The sequence below is a fragment of the Hemiscyllium ocellatum genome, chromosome 11 (assembly GCF_020745735.1).
Source record: "Hemiscyllium ocellatum isolate sHemOce1 chromosome 11, sHemOce1.pat.X.cur, whole genome shotgun sequence".
Taxonomy (NCBI): Eukaryota; Metazoa; Chordata; class Chondrichthyes; order Orectolobiformes; family Hemiscylliidae; genus Hemiscyllium; species Hemiscyllium ocellatum.
The window spans coordinates 62,743,292-62,765,156 of NC_083411.1; the positions used below are offsets into that span (position 1 = coordinate 62,743,292).

The following is a 21,865-nucleotide window of genomic DNA, read 5'->3' on the forward strand; positions in this document are numbered from 1 at the left end:
CAGGCTCGAATCCCATCATGGCAAATGGTGCAATTTGAATCATAAAATCTCTGCAATGTGGAAGCGGGCCATTTGGCCCAACGAGTGCACACCAACTCTTTGATGAGCATCCTACCCAGACCCAGACCCCTACCCTATCCCCGTAATCATGCATTTCCCATGCCTAACCAGCCTAGCCTGCACATCCGTGGACATTATAGAGGAAATTAGCACGGCCAGTCCAACCAAGCTGCATAACTTTGGACTGTGGGAGGAAACTGGAGCACCTGGAGGAAACCCATACAGACATGGGGAGAATGTGCAAAATCCACACAGACAGCCACCTGAGGCTGGATTTGAACCCAGGTCCGTGGTGCTGTGAGGCAACATTGCTCACCACTGAATCACTGTGCTGCCCCGTTTTATTGAATTCAATAAAAATCTAGAATTAAGAGTCCAATTATGACCTTGAATCAATGTCAATGATTGAAAAAAACCCTCTGGTTTGCTAATGTCCTTCAGGGAAAGAAACTGCTATCCTTACCTGGTCTGGACAACATGTGACTCTGGACACATAGCAGTATGGTTGACTCTTAACTGCTCTCTGGGATGGACGATAAATTCTACTGAGCCAGTGGCATCCTCATCCCATGGAGGAATAGAAACTGTTCCGAATATTCCAGCCATGGTCTCACTAGTGCCTTGAACATTTATAACAAAGCTTACCTATTTTTGTATTCTGTTTGCTTTGAAATAAAGGCCAACTATCCATTTTCCTTCCCTCATACCCATAAAATTTAAAGGCCAGGCTTTTCAGATTTATGCACAAGGAACCCCAAATCCTTCTGTGCTGCAGCTTTCTGCAGTCTTTTCAGTAAAATAATATTCAACTCCTCTATTCCTCCCGCCAAAGTGTATTACTCACATTTTTCCACTTTATATTCTACCTGGCTAGTTTTTGTTCTTTCACATAACCTGTTGTATCTCTCAATAGAATCTTTGTGTCATCCTCACCAAATGCCCTCCCACCTATTTTTGTGATCTGGAAACTTGGTGATTGTATATTTACTTTCTTCATTCCAGTCATAATCGAGGCCCTAGCTCTAATCTCTGTGATACAGTTACAGGTTGCCATCCTGAAAATATCCCCACTTTGGGTGGCACAGTGGCCCAGTGGTTAGCACTGCTACCTCACAATAATTCTGTGTTGTTTTGTATCTTGAGGACCACAATAGCACAGAATTACTGAGCTGAAACCAATAGCTGAGTTCTGTAGCCATGAAGATGGCCTCAACCACGATCTTGGTTACAAGTCGTACTACATGTGACCCCATTACACTGTTCTGTACCTGTAAGATCTTCCTTACTGTCCAGTTTTGACACCATCACCTTGATAACTTATTATGATCTCTCTACCTTATTTAATGTGTACAGTTTTGGATTAGTACTTGTTACTTTGGTTAGACCCTCGGCGTGTGACTCTTATACCTACCATGTTATTCCAGTCATTTGGTTTGTCTCCAGAACTACCTTATTTTTAATATTTTGTAATTATCTCTCTTCCTTAATGAATCAGATTATAGATCATCCCTTCACCTGCTATTCAGCTGTTGACACTTTATTCACACCATCTGACACTCTTGATCACCTGCAGAGACCTATTATTCAGTCTGTCAACACTCCACTCACACCACTTGTATGATATTTTGATCTCTCTGATTATAAACTCTGTGTCTGTGTGCTTCTCTTTACTTCACCTGACGAAGGGGCAGTGCTCCGAAAGCATTTGATTTCAAATAAACCTTTTGGACTATAATGTGGTGCTATGTGACTTCTGACCTATGTTGTGGTTACAACTTCATTAAAAGCCCGTTAAGTATCCATACAAACACTGTCAGTCTAGAACAACCCTACAGTGTTACTTATATTGATCCCAGACATAGCAGGCAGGCAGGGGGAAGGAGTGTCCTGCCTGATGGGTAGGGATCTAAAGGTTCTACTGCATAGTGTGGTGTTGAGGTGGGATTTCTTCTTACCCCTGGATTGGTAAGATCAGGGCATGACATGACAACCTGGTCCGAGGTTGCCACCTGGATCAGTGCAATCTCAGCCATCTGGAGGAATACCCAGCAGTGAAAGAAGGAAGTCAATGATCTTCTCCACTTTGCTAGTAAGTGCTACCATGTTTGTTATCTCACCCTCACCGTAACTCTCTTGCTATACCCACCTTCCACTGAGTCTCATGCCCTACCAATCTCACTACAGCTTGCAATCTGTCCCCCTCCGCTCACTCACACCTACCCCAATCCCAGACACCATTAATCCTGCAGTCCCTCTGCACTGCTTGTTCACTCAGGATACCTCCCAGCTGCACCTACAGTAACAATTGGGACACGTCCTTTCATCTCCATTAATACCTGCCTCTGTCTCATTTCAGGAAGTAAGCAGCCCACAGTAGAGCAGAAAGACTCAAGCCAGGTGGTGGGCTGACCTTCATTCAGTTCCTAACCCCTTACGTGGAGTAAACACTAATGTTGACCACCCTGAGCAGCTGGTTGCCCATGTCTAAGCACATGGAATTGGTATCAGAGACTGCCCATGACTTACTGTGCCAGCACCCCATTACACCCTCCTTGATTTGACAGAGTCCTGTTGACAACCACAACAAGATTCCTTCCTTTGTGTCTGCACTAAATGGCAAGGAGCGACTGGAATAATATCCCTGGCTGAGGTAGCAAACACACAAAGGCAAAAGGCAAGGCAAGGAAGAGGTGTTGTGAGCATCCAGGCCAGCTCAGAATGAGTGAGAATTGGGACAGCAAGTGACCAGCCTGGAGATGCAGCCTGGGTTCATGCTCTTGGGTGTGCTGGCCGAGGCATTACAATGATAGTCACTGGGGCAGACTGTGGTGCAGTACTGAAGTGTAGAAATTTTCTGAGATGGCCCAGCAAGATATTAGAGACTGGCACATATCAGATCCAATACCATGAATGTAAAGTGTATGTGGCTGGCATCCTTGGAGTATTCTCTGAGACCTCAGTGCCTAATATTTAGGTCATTTGGAGCAGGTAACAAGCTGAATTCACGAGATCCCCACTCTAATCTCCAGGTCAAGTTTTCTCAATGTTGAGCTTGTTAGGTGAGTTTAAGATAGGAAGCTGAATATTAGTTAGGCGTGTTATACCATTAGCTTGCTGCTTAATAGGGAATAATCCCATTAATTAGGAACTCATCACTGCTGAGTGACAGATTCAGCTCATTGCTTACTGAAAGAATCAAAAAAAATGGTCTTCCCGACATCAGAATTGCTACAGTTCTCATCCAATTCTCGAATAAACCTTGCCAAGCTCACATCATCCAGATCCCGACAAGATACTGCTGTCGATCTTCTATCAGCTCACCAATCCACTATCCATGGTCATACTGTACACCCAGCACAATGGGCTCTCAGGTTATTAAGGAGCCTCATGTGTGGTACTATATCAAATGTTTGAGCTGATCCAATATAACTGGATTTCTTTAGGAATCCAGCAGCACCCACATGCTACAGTTGCAACATATCACCTAAGTGGTCATCTCTATTGCATTTAACTCAATGGTGTATTTTATAAGTTTTAATTAATTACACTTATACCCCTGTTCTTTATATTGGAAACACCCCACTCTTTACCCTTCATTGGTTTCTATCAGTATTAATCGTATCCCTAACAAGTGATTTGTAATAAGATTAGAGAAAATTAGCCTATTTTTGCTGTTGTTCACATGTTTCTATATTTAGGGTTTGATATGAACTCTTCACTTTCATATTTTACAAGTCCTTAGCAGAAATAGACCCATTCAGCCCCTCAAGCCTGCTCCACCATCAATACGGTCATGATTGATCTGTTTGTGTTTCAAATTCCAAGTAACCTTCATCGCCCAAGAAGAACTCATTCCAGGAAAAGCTTATGTTTCCAATTTGTGCTGGGATGGACAGACCTTTGTTCCTAAAATGAGAGAGAAAGATCAATCAGTTGGTGACAAGAATCAATTTCCTTATCCTGTTTGAAATCTGGAGCAATCCCTTCTCTGGGTTAACCTGTTCATCAGTGCCACCCTGTACAAGATGAACTTCAACAGTAAACAAGCTGCCCTAAAGACAGGACAGAGTGAGTGATGGTGTCTCTCTTCTTCCTTGTTGTTCACAGGGACAAACAGATTCATCAAGGACATTGAGATGATGATTGGGGAAAGGACTTGGCTCTTCTGGCTGTGGTGGAGAATGTGTTGGATTCTGATCTCTCCGTGTTTGCTGGTGGTAAGAAGCTGTTACACATTATTTTGATTTAAACTGAAAATACCCAATCTCTCATTCTGTTTCTGATTTAGTTTTGTATCTTATCCACATTCAGGCAGTCTTAATCTGGTCCTTGACAACATTTGCCCCACTAAGATATGGATCTGTTGAATACCCTGTCTGGTCAGGAGCACTGGGCTGGTGTATGACCATCTTCTGTATTATGTGGATCCCCATCATGGCTGTGGTGAGAGTTGTCCAAGCTGAGGGCCCCACCTTGTGGCAGGTGAGGGACCCTTTGAAATCTTTTAAAGATTAAGGAACAGAGAACATAAAATTAGGTTTTGGATCATGATAGATGCAATGCAAAGCATATTGTTTCAAAGTCAAAATGTCTTTTTGTTGTCCTTTCATTTATGCTCAGTTCAGTCCACCGTGATACCATCTTGGTTCAGGCACTAAAGCTGGAGTGGACTGGAAGTAGTATCTGTGAATGTTTGAATATACAACTAAAAGAAAGTGGATCGGTTAGCTCAGTTGGTTGGATGGGTGAGTTGGTGATGCTGAGTGATGCCAATCCCTGTACCAGCTGAGGTTACTGTGATGAACTCTCCTTCTGGAACTCTCCCCTTGATCCTCAGGTTAAACCACCATCAATCACCTCGCTCTCTGTTGAGAGAGCAGCCCTGTGATCTGATAGGACTATGGTTATTTCAATGTTACAAAAAAACATAATTCATCACATTTATGCAATTAAATCAAAGATAGGTTTTAAAATAATAAAAGAATTGCACTATTGGAACACATCACAAATATGAACATATCAGTGTGTTGCAATACCTTGGAAAATGCAGGTCACCTTAATTTAACAAATATAAACAAAAGGTCCACTAAACTCTATATTTTGTATTTCAGTCATGGATCACAGATTGTTAGGTTGATTTCATTAAATTCTCAATCAATTCATACACTATTTATGCACCTTACAAAGTTGGAGTTTGGACTGTTTCAAAACTATCTCTCAGTTTCAGAATGGTGTCTTCTGCATTGCAGATCTTTACGTTTGTCTGGTTGTAATAACAAGTAGAGGCATTAGGTGGTGGGATTCAGTAGTTTTCGAATAAAGTCCACATGGAACATTTCCTGGTTTCAGTACAGGTTTGTCAAGATCAATCTCACATTTTGTTTCTTCATGCTTTCAATGAGAGAAAAGGCAGGGAGACAGTGAGTTTTGAGGAAGGAATTCCAAAGTCCCGTAATTCAGCAACTGAGGGGCCATCTACTAATGGTCAAACTATTTAAACAGCAAGGGTTCAAAATGCTTGATTTAGACAACCACACATGTCACAGAGATTTCCAGGAAAGGGTGAGCCAAGACCATGGAAAGATTTGGAAACAAGCAGGAGAATGTTAAACTTGAGTACTTACTTAAGCAGGAGCCAATATGAATTAGTGAGAAAGGAATGATCGATGATCAGGACTTGATGTAATTAAGAGCACAGATTTGAATTATTAAGTTCACAGAGGGTCGGATTTGGGAGGTCAGCTGAGTTGTTACTTGAATAGGAGAAAGTGAGGACTGCAGATGCTGGAGGTCAGAGTCAAGAGTGTGGTGCTGGAAAAGCACAGCTGGTCAGGCAGCATCCAAGGAGCAGAGAATTAATGTTTCGGGCTAAAGCCGTGATGAAGGGCTTTAGCCAAAAATGTTGATTCTCCTGCTCCTTGGATGCTGCCTGACCTGCTGTGCTTTTCCAACATCAAACTCTCGATTTGCTATTTGAATAGCCAAGTGCCAATGGCATGACTGCGTGGGTGTGGATTTTTGCAACAGAGGATTTCTGTAACTACAGAGGAATCGAATCAGATTATGCAGGCAAAAATATATGGTTTTAGTGGTGTTATGAAAATGTTGTCAGAAGCTCATTTCAGCATCAAATACAGATCGAAACAAATCGTCACAAGTAGGGTGATAAAGAAAGTTTATGGCGTACTTGCCGTTATTGCTCAGGGAACTGAGTACAAGAATCAGGAGGTCATGTTACAGTTTTATAAGACTTTGCTTAGGCTGCATGACGACTATTGCGTTTAATTCTAGTCGCCACATTACAAGAAGGATGTGGAGGCTTTGGAGAGGGTGTAGAAGAGGTTTACCAGGATGAGGCTTGGATTAGAGGGTATGAGCTCTAAGGAGAGGCTAGAAAAACTCAGGTTGTTTTCTCTGGAGCGGCTGATAGAAGCCTACAAAATTATGAGATGGATAGATAGGGTTGACAGTCAGAATCTTTTCCCCCCCCACAGTTCAAAAATACTAAGAGAAGCATTTAAGGTGAGAGGGCCAAAGTTCAAAGGAGATGTGAGGGGCAAGTTTTTTTACACAAAGAGTGGCAGGAGTCTGGAACAGGCTGCCGGGGTGGGGGTGGAGGCAGATATGATAAAGGCATTTAGGAACTTTTAATGAAAGACATGAATATGCAAGGAATGAAGGGATGTGAACCAATGGCAGGCAGAAGAAAATAGTTTAATTTTGCATCATGTTCGGTACAATATTGTGGACTGAAGGATTAGTGTCTGTACCGTACTGTTCTATATAAGACCAAGGTTATGATTTGTCTGTCTCAACTACACAAAGTTCACAGAATCTGAGTTGTTATGGTGCAGAAAGAGGCCATTCAGCCCATCATGCCTGTACCAGCCCTCTGAATGCGCAGAAGGCCTGAGTATTATTCCCCCGGCTTTTTCCCATAACCCTGGACATTATTCCCATTTCAGTGATTATCCAGCGCTGTCTCTAGTACACCGAATGATTCTGCAATAAAAGATCAAAACAATGGCACTTTTAAAAGGAGGATGACAGACAAAGGCAGTGACCACAGGGTCAGAGAAAGACTGACCCTGCTGTCTGACACAGCAGTGAATCTGCACTATCACTGCTTTTGCTGTTTGAGTTCATGTGTCTCTGGACATTAGAGTGCATTTAGGAAAATTTAACAAACAGTGAAATTCACAGCTGACCTTAGAGGAACCTGTGTGGGTGAGCTCACAGCACAGGAACAGACATGTGCATAGTTTGTACTTGTAATTTTGCTGTAAATCTACAGTAGTGAATAGAGTGGATTCTTTCTTAATTATATCTTTTATTGAGATCGGTCTGTTGATTAAATTTTAAAAATATAAACCATAGGTACTAAGTTAGCATGGAGCAGTGTTTTTTTTAAGAGCAAAAAGATGGTGCTATTTTCTGGGTCTGTAGATTGTGAAGGAGCAACGATGACCATTGGTTGAGTGAGGTGCTCTTCCTATCAGATGTGGGAGTTTAGGGAGCATTTCCATGTTACTGATGGTTACTTCTGCAGGAAGTGTCTTTGATTGTGAATCCTATCAGATCGCATGGTTCGGTTGGACCAGCAGTTAGTGGCAATAAGGAATTTACAAGAGCTAGGGAATATGACGGGTGGCAGTTATAGGAAGCGAGAAAAGCCACAGAAACATTCAGGTAGATGGGTTAACTCCAGGAAAATTAGGATGGGTAGGCAGGTAGTACAGAAGTCTTCTGTGGCTGTCCCCATCTCACACAAGTATGCTGTTTTGGAAAATGTAGGGGGTGATGGACTTTCCGGGGAATGTAGCACGAACAGCCAAATTTCTGGTCCGGAGACTGGTTCTCAATGTAATGAGGGGTACGTCAGGTTCCAAGAGATCAATTGTGAGAGGGGACTTTCTAGTCAGAGGCATAGACAGACATTTCTGGGGCCAACAGTGAAAAATCAGAATGGTGTGTTGCCAGGATCAAGGATATGTTGGAGAGAGTGCCGAATGTTCTCAAGGGGGAGAGGGACCAGCAGGAGGTCATTGTACACTTTGGAACTAATGATATAGGAAGGGAAAAGGATGAGATTCTAAAGGGACAATATAGAAGCTTAGGCAGGAATTCAAGAGGAGGTTCTCTAGGGTAGCAATATGTGGAATAACCCTGGTACTACAAGCTAATGAGGGTATGAATAGAAGGAAAGAGCAGATGAATGTGTGGCTGAGGAGATAGTGCAGGGGAAAAGGGTTTACATTAATGGATCAATGAAATCTCTTCTGGGGTAGAAGTGACTTCCACAAGAAGGATGGATTGCACCTGAATTGGAAGGGGATGAATATACTGGCAGGGAAAATTGCTCGAGCTGCTCAGGAGGATTTAAACTAGTAAGGTGGGGGGTGGGGTGGGGGGTGCGGAATAGTGGGACCCAGGGAAATAGTGAAGAAAAAGATCAATTTGAGATTGGTTGGGAAAGTTAACTAGTTAAAGCAGGCAAGAACAAAGCAAAAAACAACTACAGGTTGAACTGATAAATTAAACGAATTATTTCAATTCAAGAGAGCTAACGGGGAAGGCATGGTTAGGAATATCAGACTGGGATGTCATTGCAATTACAGAGATGTGGCTCAGAGATGGACAGGATTGGCAGCTTAATGTTCCAGGATACAAATCCTATAGGAAGGATAGAAAGGGGGGCAAGAGAGGAGGGGGAGTGGCATTTTTGATAAAGGATAGCATAACTGCTCTACTGAGGCAGGATATTCCTGGGAGTACATCCAGGGACGTTATTTGGGAGGAATTGAGAAATAAGAAACGAATGATCACCTTATTTGGATTGTATTATAAATCCCACCAATAGTCAGTGGGAAATTAAGAAACAAACTTGTAAGGAGATCTCAGCTATCTGTAAGAATAATAGAGTTGGTATGGTAGGGGATTTTAACTTAGACTGGGACTGCCATCGTATCAAGGGTTTTGATGGAGAGGAATTTGTTAAGTGTGCTGAAAAAAAATCTTCTGATTCAGTATGTGGATGTACTGACTAGAGAGGTGCAAAACTTGACTTACTCTTGGGAAATAAGGCAGGGCAGGTGACTGAGGTGTCAGTGGGGGAGCACTTTGGGGCCAGCGACCATAATTCTATTCGTTTTAAAATAGTGATAGAAAAGAATAGACTGAATCTAAAAGTTGAAGTTCAAAATGGGAGAAAGGCCAATTTTGATGGTATTAGGCAAGAACTTTCAAAAGCTGATCGCGGGCAGATGTTTGCAGGTAAAGGTACAGCTGGAAAATGGGAAGTCTTCAGAAATGAGATAATGAGAATCCAGAAATAATATATTCCCGTTAGGGTGAAAAGAAAGGTTGGTAGGTATAGGGAATGTTGATGACTAAAGATGTTAAGGTTTTGGTTATGAAGAAGAAGAAAGCATATGTCAGGTATTGACAGCAGAGTTCAAAGGAATCCTTAGAGTATAGAGGCAGTAGGAGTATACTTAAGAGGGAAATCAGAAGGGCAAAAAGGGACATGAGATAGCAATGGTAAATAGGTTTAAGAAAAATCCAAAGGGATTTTATAAATACATTGAGGACAAAAGTGTAACTAGGGAGAGAATAGAGCCCCTCAATGATCAGCAAGGAGGCCTGTGTGTGGAGCTGCAGGAGATGGGGAAGATACTAAACAAATATTTTACATCAGTGTTTACTGTGAAGAAGGACATGGAAGCTATAGAATGTAGGGAAATAGATGGTGACATCTTGAAAAATGTCCATATTGAAGAAGAGGTGGTACTGGATGTCTTGAAATGCATAAAAGTGGATAAATTCCCAGGATCTAATCAAGTCTACCTAAGAACTCTGTGGGAAGCTAGAGAAATGATTGCTGAGATATTTGTATCATCGATAGTCACAGGTGAGGTGCTGGAAGACTGGAGGTTGGCTAACGTGGTGCCACTATTTAAGAAAGGTGGTAAGGACAAGCCACGGAACTATATTTCAGAGAGCCTGACATCGGTGGTGGGCAAGTTGTTGGAGGGAATCCTGAGGGACAGGATTTATATGTATTTGGAAAGGCAAGTACTGATTAGGGATAATTATAATGGCTTTGTGCGTGGGAAATCATGTCTCACAAACTTGATTGAGTTTTTTTGAAGAAGTAACAAAGCAGATTGATGAGGGCAGAGCGGTGGACATGATCTATATGGACTTCAATAATGTGTTCAACAAGGTTCCTCATGGAATACTGATTAGCAAGGTTAGATCTCGTGGAATACAGGGAGAACTAGCTATTTGGATGCGGAACTGGCTCAAAGGTAGAAGACAGAGGGTGGTGATGGAGAGTTGCTTTTCAGACTGGAGGCCTGTGACCAATGGTGTGCCACAAGGATCGGTGCATTTTGTCATTTATGTTTTGGTAAGGCAAATCAGAGCAGGACTTGTACACTTGTTGGGAAGGTCGTGGGGAGAGTGGGGGTGGGGGGGGTGTGGTTTGCTGAACAAAGAGACCTTGAGGTACAGGTTCATAGTTCCTTGGACGTGGAGTCACAATTAGATAGGATAGTGAAGAAGGTGTCTTGAATGCTTTCCTTTATTGGTCACAGCATTGAAATAGGAGTTGGGAGGCCATGTTGTGGCTGCCCAGGACATTAGTTAGGCCACTTTTGGAATATCATTTGCAATTCTGGTTTCCCTCCTATTGGAAGGATGTTGTGAAACTTGAAAGGGTTCAGAAAAAAATTACTATGTTGTTGCCAGGGTTGGAGGATTGAGTTTCAGGGAGAGGCTGAATAGGCTGGGGCTGTTTTCCCTGGAGCATTGGAGGCTGAAGGGTGACCTTCGAGATTTATAAAATCATGAGGGGCTTGGATAGGGTAAATAGACAAGGTCTTTTCCCTGGAGTGGGAGAGTCCAGAACTAGACAGCACAGGTTTAGGGTGAGAGGGGAAAAATTTAAAAGGGATGTAAGGGGTAACTTTTTCATGCAGAGGGTAATCCGTATTTTGAATGAGCTGCCAGAGGAAGTGGCAGAGGCTGGTACAATTGCAACCTTTAAAAGGCATCTGGATGTGTCTATGATTAGGAAGGGTTTTGAGGGAAATGGGCCAAATGCCGGCAAATGGGACTAGATTAGGTTGGGATATCTGACCAGCATGGACGATTGGACTGAAGGGTCTGTTTCTGTGCTGTACGTCTCTATGACTCTATTTGTTACTTTTGCAAATCAATCAAAACATCAAGGTCTAAACAGCACAGATGTAATGAGATTGAGCTAATTGTTCCTGTTTGCTCTGCCCAGACCTCTCATTATTTTGTGAACTTTAGTGAAATTCCCCTCAGCCTCTTCCTCTCCATGGCGTGAAATTCCACATTCTCTAATCAAAACCTGGCAGTTAATTGTCAATCAGCATTAGTGGGTGCATTCTCCACGGCAACATCTCTGCCAATCAGAATTCATTTAGCAACCAATCAATGGTCTCCTTTCAGATGACAGAATTTACTTTTCACCTTGAATTGGTTGGGATTCTTGCAAAATGTCCCAATAAATGCAGGACAAAAGGATTTGACAAAATGTGTCTTTTCTCAACAATACATCTGAAGGATTATTTGATAAACTATTCTGTAACCCTGATCATTAATGCTAGTCAGTCTACATCATTTGCTTCTCTGCAAGTATTTCTAATGTAAACAGCGTTCGGTTTTCGGGTTTTGCCCAATTCACCAAGAATTTCTGTTTTTCGTTTCTTAATTCAGCTTACACTGTGGTATCTCTTCCCAATGAAAAGCTGCTCTGTGACATCATTACAGGATACTAAACCCGTAATGCAATGGTTAGGAGGTTGGTCTTTGAGGTTGTTGTAAACAGCAAGTTCTGACAGTCCTGCACTAGTAGGCAGGGGGGCCATACAGTCTCCTCGTTTGCCATCCCATGCTTGTGTCCGGCCTACAACATTATAAGGTGTACGCAAAGCCTAGAGCATCAGTTAATATTCCCCTGCAATTGTGGGTTTGCGTGGTAAGGGGAGAACAGGAAGGCTCAGAAAAGGAGATGGCTGACTCTATCAATGAGACCAGCTCAAAGTCCCAGCCTATCCAGATATTCATTGCATTCCTGACCTTGCTGTTGAGTCTCCCTACTCTCCCTGGACCTTCGCTCCCATTTCCTGTCATGTGACCTCACTACTGGCTCCCCCTGTGGAACTCCAGCACTTTGATTCTGGAGGTTGCTTCTGGTGCCAGCAGTGACCATTACTCGCTGTGGCACTGCTGGTCAGTCAGATTGGCAGGCAGTTTTGTTCAAGGAAAATGCACAAAATGGAGGATAAAAATCCCATATCCAACCATTTGATGCTCTGAGCAGCTTGAAGTGACTCTGGCACAGCCATAACCTGTACGGATATATTCCCCACCATGTCTTCGGGTTGTCGGACAGGAAACCTTGCTATCCGAAAAATCCTGGTCATTGTCTTTATCATTTGTAGGTTAATTGACTGGCTACTGGTGCTCAGGTTTCCCGTCTTCCACCTTAAGCGAATCCATGCTTCTCCATAGCACTGTGGCTTAAACCACACCAGGCCTTGTTCATCTGCCAGCCCTGTCCTTGTTGATCACTATGAGACGCTAATCCAACATCACACTTTTAAAATTTTCACACCTGTATCATTGAGCAAATCCTCTATCTCGTACCCTCCTCCAACTGTGTGAACCATCAAAATACCTGCACTCCTACAATTCTGACATTTGTTGCAACGCTCACCATTTCACTCACTCTCCCATTGGTAACTGTGCATTCAGCAGGGTTAACCTTAAACATCGGAATTGCCTCCCTAAACCTCTTCATCTCACCATGTCTTTGACCTTTAACATTTAATGAATTGCACTAAGGTCATTGCATCAAACTGATTGTCTGTGAAAAGTCCATTTCTTTCAGTGTGTCTCACTGCCAGTGCACAACAGGATCAATTGAAGTGTCTGGATGAAAGTATAATCTTTGTCATGAAATATTGTTTGCTATAGTGTGAATTATCAGGTGTCGGAATAATCTGATTGGGAACCAGATTTCTTTTCCACTTAACAGTGGGTGAAAATCCAACAGAAATGATCAAACATTTTACATTTCCATTCACAGAAAATATCTGCTGCTTGCACATCAGCTCCTGATTGGGGTCCCTACTTGGAACAACACAGAGGGGAAAGATACAGGAAGAAGCCTGACTCTACAGAAGACCCAGACTGTGTGCACCTTCTGGTCATTCCTGAGAAGTAACAACGCAAAGGAAAATTCCTGTTCAATTGGTAAACATTGGTCCTGAAATTCCACAGCCATTCTGGAGTACAATCAGTGTCACTTCATTGAGTGCTCCCTTGATCAGTCAGCACCTCAGCCAAGACCCAGGGATAAGATTTGCTGAAGTTTCCTGTGCCCACTGTAAACATGGGCATCAATTTGGGGCAGGATGGGGCTGCTGAGAATTACTGAGCATTCAAGTTCCTGCATCATGAGTATTCAGTCATGTTCCTCCCTGCGTCCTGGTGATAATACACAGGATTCCAGTCTCTGTACATTGTGGACATTAGCTCCTGCTCTCACAGCCCCCACTTACAGTCTGCACTGCCTGGGGGTTCCCAACAATTAACGACAGGATGAGGGAAGATTTGATGCAGCGGAATCTGATTCAAAATGATATTAGTCATAGAAGGTGCAGAAAGGGTTAATGCTGAGGATTGCATTAAGAATGGCCATATCAATATCATCATTCTGATTTGGGTGGAAGAATAGTAGCTTGATTAATAAAACCTACCACTGAAATCCTCTTTACAGTCTCTGTGACAATGTCTACCATATCAGTGGAATATGTACCTATTGCTAACATGTAATAAATGACACATTGGTTAAGACAAAGGCCTGTGCTTGTTGGAGGACCAAGTGTTTTTCCTCGGCCACACTTGATAAAATGAGCCCTGCAAATCCCTGCCAGGAAGGATATGTTGGCAGTGAACCTGCCTTGATGGTTTGATAGTATGAGCAATCTCTAACATGATGAGCAGTGGTGCAGGTTCCGGTGAGCTTCAAAGGTATCTTCAGATATAACTTTAAGATGATAAACGCATCGCAATTTTTGACAAGACAAAATCAACAGAGTGAGATTCATCTGGTAGAACACATTAAAGTGATTGGGATTGTCTTTAACCCCACATGCAGCTCTGAACAGAATGGGAAATGTCTACTGGGCAGCACGGTGGTTCAGTGGCTAGCATTGCTGCCTCACGGCGCCAGGGACCCGGGTTCAATTCCTGCCTTGGGCTACTGTCTGTGTGGAGTTTGCACATTTTCCCTGTGTCTGCATGGGTTTCCTCCAGGTGCTCCGGTTTCCTCTCACAGTCCAAAGATGTGCAGGTTAGGAGAATTGACCTTGCTAAATTGCCAGTAGTGTGAGGTGCATTAGTCAGGGGTGAATGTAGGGGAATGGGTCTGGGTGGGTTTCTCTTTGGAGGGTCAGTGTGGATTTGTTGGGCCGAAGGGCCTGTTTCCACACCGTAGTGAATTTAATCCAATCTAAAAGAAGGGGGACCCATTCATTACACTTGCAAACAAGGTGTGAATCATCTGTTTTGACAACATAAACATGAGAAAATCCTCCTGCACAGCTATACACAGTAGCAGCTTTGTTATACAGCAACATACAAGGTGGCATGGTGGCACAATGGTTAGCACTGCTGCCTCACAGTGCCAGAAACCCGGGTTCAATTCCCACCTCAGGTGACTGTGAGGAGTTTGCACATTCTCCCCGTGTCTGCGTGGGTTTGCTCCGGGTGCTCCGGTTTCCTCCCACAATCCAAAGATATGCAGGTCAGGTGAATTGGCCATGCTAAATTGCCCATAGTGTTAGGTAAGGGCCAAATGTAGGGGTATGGGTGGGTTTCGCTTCGGCGGGTCGGTGTGGACTTGTTGGCCCAAAGGGCCTGTTTCCACACTGTAAGTAATCTAATCTAAAAAAAAAATTGAGATTTTGTATCATTAAATGAAAAGGAAGCTAAATAATCATATGAGGAAGACAAGGCAGCAGTAATAGTACTGTCAGCAAGATGTCATTTCAGAAATGGGCCAAATAGTACATAAAATTGGCACCTTGCCAATAACTGTTCTTAAGATATTGATTTTGCCTCCAAACTAGATACTTAATCAGAAACCGAACAAATACACTTTTATATTCAATGATCTAATGTACCAAGTTGCTCATAAAAGTTGCATCAGATACACTTGATGAAATTCTGCAAGGTTTTAAAAATCACTGTCCAACAAATTAAATTCTTGAAAACACAATATTTATCAGGTGTTCAGCTTCCAGAGAAATCTATGAGTAACTTATTTAGTGATCTCTACATAGTAGTGGAAAAATATGACTATGAAGCCTTGAAATCACCCTTCATTGGAGATAGAATTATTGATGGATTACTGGTAAGTCTTTTTCAGTTTTGTTGTGGTCCAAAGAAAATTTTCAAGAAAGCCATTTAGATGGTGAGAGAAGCAAAAATCTGGAAGCAAAACAGATCAACATAAGACAGGAGGATCAACCTTACCACAAGATGTCAGCAGATTCTCTTCAGCTCCTGGGGTTCAAAAATCCTAAAGACAGTAGAATAACCAGTAGAGATTTGGCCAGACAGCAGATACTAGGAGTGAATGTCAATGCATTAGAGAAAGTAAACTTCACAGGCACAGACAGTATCCTCTTCCTACTTTTCCCTTTGAGCATTTTAGTCCTAAGAACTATATCTGACTTCTTCTTGAATACACTGAATGGTTTGATTTCAATCACTGTCAGTGGCAAAGAATTCCACAGGCTCACCACTCTCTGAGTGAAAAAGTTTCTCTTCATCTAATTCCTAAATGACCTCGTCTGTATTCTCAGATTGTGAGCCCTGGTTCTGGATTTCTTGGTCATTGGGAACATCCTTCCTGAATTTACCCTGTCTAATCCTGTTAGCATTTTGTAGGTTTCTATCAGATATCCACTCAGCCTTCTAAACGATGGTGAATATAGTCCTAATCAATCCACTTTCTCTTCATATATCAGTCCTGTCATCCCAGGAATAGTCTAGTTGCAGTCTTTGTTGCAGTCCCTCCATAATTATTCCAGCAATCCATGAATCAGTCTATGAACCCATCCGTCTATGAATATACCTATGAATTCACCTGTCATTGAATCTGACCATCCAATCATGAATCCAACCAACTGTCTACCAAGTCCATCTGCCTGGAAATTTGGCCCACTTTCTGAGAATCAATCAGTACATTATTTCATGCACCTACCTGCGAATCCATCCTTAAATCTGTGTTTCCCTCCATGAATCTAGCTGGCGATCCATCCACACCTTTGTGAATCTTTCCATCTGTATATCTGCCCATAAGTTCATCACATCATTGTTCTGTCTGTATGTGAATTCATCCATTGATCTGTTCATCTGTGACACTATCCATCCATGAATCTACCCATGAATCCATCCCTCATCCCATACAGTTTTGATGTGGACGGTCCAACTACCAGTTTATCTGACTGGCTTAGCAGAAACCACCCTATCACACAACTGAAACCGGGCTGTTTGAGCCCTTTTTACATATGCAGTTTTGACTTCTGATATCAATTGCTGTTTTACAAGAACTGTAATTCCAAACTTTAGCAGTGAAAAAGCCTTCTCCCCATCTCTATCTCTCCCAAAAGTCTCTTATTCAGAAAAACAAATTGCAGATTTAGTCAGCCATGGTGGACTAATTCTCTGAGCATGCCAAATACCACTGCACTCTTCATTGCCATCCACCTGTATCCCAACTCAGAAAAAGAATTGCAGTAAGATTAACCAAATGAAGATTCCCAATTTGGTTCTTGACCAATTGGACTCTAAGTCATGTGAACTAATACCAATGTAATAACTTTTCATGAAATTCAATTTGCAACTATTTTTCTTTCTCTATCCTTCTTCACTGTATTTGTGTGTGTGAATGAAGTAGCAGAGTTTGTTCCTCCATGTTTTGCATGTTTATTAATAAACCCCATCTTAAAGATTTTGCTTTGGGTTTATTTCCAAGATTGAAACTCAAAAAATATAGATACAGTTTGGACAGCGTGTTGTGGCTTACTTCAAAACTGGACAAAAAGGGAAATCATTACCTCAAACGATACCTGTCTCCAAATCAAGAGGGGAAAAGCAACCATAATTTTAATTCACCCCCATTCCTCCATAACATTTTGATCTTCAAGTTTTCCATTTATTTAGTGTACACTCACATGCACACAGCATACTTCTCTCGACTGCCTCTTCTGACAGCTCACTCACCCCATTCTCACAAGCTTGGATCCTGCTCTCCTTAGATCATTGGACTGGATCACACCCTCTGACCATCTCCCCATTCAGGGTCCTCCTTGCCAATTTATTCCCAAAGAGTTAATCACTCTGGCAAATCCCTGCTGGGTCACTTAGCACAAAACTGGCCATTCACAAGCAGCCGTGTTGCTTCTTCTGTTCTATATCAGTACCCCTTACATTACTGCCCATTTACTCTATGACCTCCTCAAAACTTTCTACAAGTTTGGTCAAACAAACTTTTCCCTTTGACATTCAAGCCAACTATTCATAGCTACTCTATATGTCCTGCTCTTCTTTCTCTACTGAGGATTCCATTATTTATTCTTGCACTGATGCAAATGGATTGATTTATTATTGCTTGAAAGGGGTCAGGAAAGATTTACAAGAATGTTGCCAGGGTTGGAGGGTTTGAACTATAGGGAAAGGCTGAATAGGCTGGGGCTGCTTTTCCTGGAGTGTCAAAGGCGGAGGGGTGACCTTCTAGAGATTTATAAAATTACGAGGGGCATGGATAGGATAAATAGGCAAAGTCTTTTCTCTGGGTTGAGGGAGTTCACGACTAGAGGGCATAGGTTTAGGGTGAGAGGGAAAAGATATAAAAGGGACCTAAGGGACAACTTTTCACACGGAGGATGGTGTGGGTATGGAATGAGCTGCCAGAGGTAGTGGTGGAGGTGGATACAGTTATAGCATTTAAAAGGCATCTGGATGGGTATCTGAATAGGAAGGGTTTAGAGGGATACAGGCCAAGTGATGGTAAATGGGATAGATGAGGTTAGGATATCTGGGCATGGACGAGTTGGACTGAAGGGTCTGTTTCCTTGCTGTATATCTCTATGATTCTATGACATGCTATGTTTTAAATATAGGCATTATTTTAGCTTTCTAAAACTGGATCTCTGCCACAACTCCATTTCTGAATGAATTAATAAAAATGAGTAATTCCTTATCCCAAGATTATTTCAAAATATATGGATGCAATTGATCTAGACTGGAATTGGAAGGGGACCTATATCCTGATGGGGACATTTGCTAGTGCTACTCAGGAGGTGTAAGACCCATAAAGGATTTGTTTGGGTGGATAGATGGGTTGGGGGTGATGGGAGGTTTTGAGCATGCAAAGAGGCACTGAGAAAAAAGATAAGGTGAAGGCTGGTACAGTTGAGAGGAGGAGCAACTCAAATAGTCAAGGCAGGCATGAGCAAGGCAGAGAACAAGGTTAGTCTGATGAATGAGACTACATTTATTTCAAAGCAAGAGGCCTGACAGGTAAAGCTGATGACCTTGGGCATGGTTGGGAACATGGGAATAGGATATCATAGCTATTACAGAGACACAGCTCCGTGAAGGGCAGGACTGGCAGCTTAATGTTCCAGGGTAAAAATGCTGTAGGAAGGATAGAAAGGAGGACAAGAAAGTAAGGGAAGTGGTGTTGTAGTTCAGGCTAAAATTACAGGTGTACCTAGGGAGAGTATTCCTGGGAGTAATGAGGTCAAAGCCAAGTGGTCCTGATGGAACTCAAACTTTCAGTGACTAGATTATTGCTAAGCAAGAGAACTGCTTGATAGCATTGTTGATGATACCTTCCGGCACTTTATTGATAATTGAGAAAAGATTGATAAGGTTTTAATTGGCCATTTTCAATTTGTTCTGCTATTTGTGTGGGACATATCTGGGCACTTTTCCACGTTGGCAGACACATGCTAGTGTTGCATTTGTACTGGAACAGCATGGCCGGGCTATTGCAAATTCTTGACTATGTCTTCAGTAATATTACTAAATTCTTTTCAAATCCCATAGCCTTTGCCCTATCCAATGCCTTAATGCATTTCTTGATATATTATGTGGAGTGAACTGAATTGGCTGAAGTACAGCATCTGTGAGATCTGCGGAGGAGGCCAAGATAGATCATCCACTCGATATATCAGGCTGATGGTTTGGCAAATGCCTCAATCTTGTCTTCTGCATTGATGTGTTGGGCTCCACCCATTATTAAGGATGGGGCTATTTGTGAAATCTCTTCCTCCAGTGAATTGTTTACTTGGCCATTACCATTCAGGATTGTTTTGGTAGGCTGGCAGCGCTTAGATCAGAGCCTTTTTATCACATAGTCTGTTATTATACATAACGTGTTGTTAGCCACTAACAGTCTCCATTACCAGCTATTCATCCTCCTAGCCTGACTGTTATACACTCCCTCACCTGTCCAACTATCCTTTTCTGTCTTTGGCCTCTATGCGCACCTATTGTTTACTCCTTACTGCCTCGTCCAACATTTTCCTAGTTGTCATCAGTTCTGAGGAAGACTCACTGGACCCAAAACATTAACTTTGATTTCTCTCAATAGGTGCTGCAAGATCTGCTGAGCTTTTGCAGCAATTTATGTTTTTGTATCGATCTGATTCATTGGTTATGGAATTCCTTAACTCTGTCTATCAATTGCTGCTGATGCTGTTTAGCAAACAAGTAGTCTTCTTTTGTAGCTTCACCAGGTTGATGACTTGGATTTGGCTCCTGTCATGTCCAACCGCACTCTTCATTGAACTAGGATTAATTGATGGAATTGGCTGAGGCAGGGTAATGTTGGACCATGAGTTTGCAGGTTGTGTTGAAATACAACTCTGCAAATATAGCTCACAACACCTCATAGATGGCCAGTCTTGTGTTGCTAGATCCATTCAAAGTATATCCAATTAACATGATTGTAATGGCACACAACATGATGGAACGTATCCTCAATGTGAAGATGGGACTTTGTCTCCTCATGGACTGTGGGATGGTCACTCTTAATGATACTGTCGTGGTCAAGGATACCTGTAGCAGGCAGTTTGGTGTGGATGGATTGAGTATGTTTTTCACTCTTATTGACTTCATTGGAACATTTGCAGACCCTATCTAGCAGCTATATATTTTAGCTCTTGGCCACCCTTAGTGCTTACTCAAGGTAATGTTCAATGTGTATAAGTATTGATTCATCAGCTGGGGGGCAGTGAGTCAAGGGAGGGTGTGGTATGTGATAATCAGCTGGAGTTGTCCATGCCCATGTCTAAAGTGATTTCGTTTTATTCCATTGCATTCGGCATCAATGTTGATATCTCCCAAGGCAACTGCCTTCTAACTGTATGTCCCTGCTTTCATGACAGTTGGTTGGTCCAGCTGCTGGAACAGGTCATACCAGAGATGGTGATGACATTGTTTGGGATATTTTGTGCAATGCATGATGCCATGAGTATGACTATCAGTTTGACCAGTCTCTGAGACAGCTCTCCCAATTTTAACACTGGCCTCAGAAGTAAATAAGGAAGACTTCATAGAATTGACAAGGCTGAGACTGCCATTGTCATTTCTGGTGCCTTAGCCCATCTAGCTTCACTTCTTATTTGAGACTTTCTACCAATTGATACGAGTGAGTGATTTGCTAAACTATTTTGAGGGCAGTTACGAGTCAAGTATATTGTTGCATTTACACATTGGCCAGACCAGATAAGGGTGATATTTTTCTATCCTTAAAGGGCATTAGTAATGGTTTCATGTCATCATTAGTGACTTTCAATTTTATATTTAAATGAAAACTCAGATTTCAGCATCTGTCAAGAAGGAATTTGAACCCAAGCCCCCAGAATATTACCTGGCCCCTGGTTCCACGACCTCAGTAACAATGTCACAAGTCCATTTCTTTCTCCAAGTTGTTGTTGCAATCTTGGGACAGTAGGAAGATGATCTATCTAAGGGCAATTGTATCTGCAAAAGCAAATTACAAGAGTCCATGAGGAAAATTAATGAATAAACATCTACCTGGATGCTTCAAGGAATGAACAAGAATACAAATCAGATCAGATTTGGTCCAAGGTGTTACTTACATTGATCTACTTCTGCTATTAGATAGATCCCAGGACTTCAATGCATGTTCACAATGGAATAGTAGCAACCAGTCTCTGATAGTGGCAATAGACATAAGAGATACTAAAGGTAAGGACAGAGGGTGAGAACAGGAACTGGATTTTCAGGTTGAGCAGATAGGGACTGAGATTGAAAGCATGAATAAGATTAGGAGTAAAGGTGGGAGACAAGCCTGGCAGCCAGGCAGAAGCCAGGCTGGGAGCAAGACTGAGGCAAGACAGGAGGCAGATCGAGTGTGAGAAGAAGCTAAAGTCCCCACTATTGGCAATAGACATGAGGGATTTTAACAATAAGTACAGAGACTGGGAATAGAGTTGGGACTGAAGAGGATCTTGATGGATAAGTCAAGAGCTGGAGTGTTGGCAGAAAGGTTGTGGGAAGAGGGAAGCCACCAAATGGGAATGAAGTTAGAGTAAAATGTGCAATGTTGAAGGGATATATTGGCATAATTTTATTAACACAACATGAGAAATATGTAAAGGAGTAGACCTTATAGGCCATTGAGCCTATTTTGTTATTTAATACAACCAATACTTTCTATCTA

The 21,865-nt window shown here is 42.2% G+C and overlaps 1 protein-coding gene across 1 annotated transcript in view; it reads left to right on the top strand.

Moving 5' to 3' along the window:
• LOC132820035 (sodium- and chloride-dependent neutral and basic amino acid transporter B(0+)-like) overlaps positions 1 to 13,321 on the top strand; it is a 49,269-nt gene extending 35,948 nt beyond the window's left edge. The window contains exons 11-13 of the mRNA XM_060831955.1: positions 4,168 to 4,277; positions 4,372 to 4,542; positions 13,184 to 13,321. Of these exons, the coding sequence (XP_060687938.1) occupies positions 4,168 to 4,277; positions 4,372 to 4,542; positions 13,184 to 13,321 (419 nt within the window). The remainder of the gene's footprint in view (positions 1 to 4,167; positions 4,278 to 4,371; positions 4,543 to 13,183) is intronic.
• The last annotated feature ends 8,544 nt before the right edge of the window (positions 13,322 to 21,865 follow it).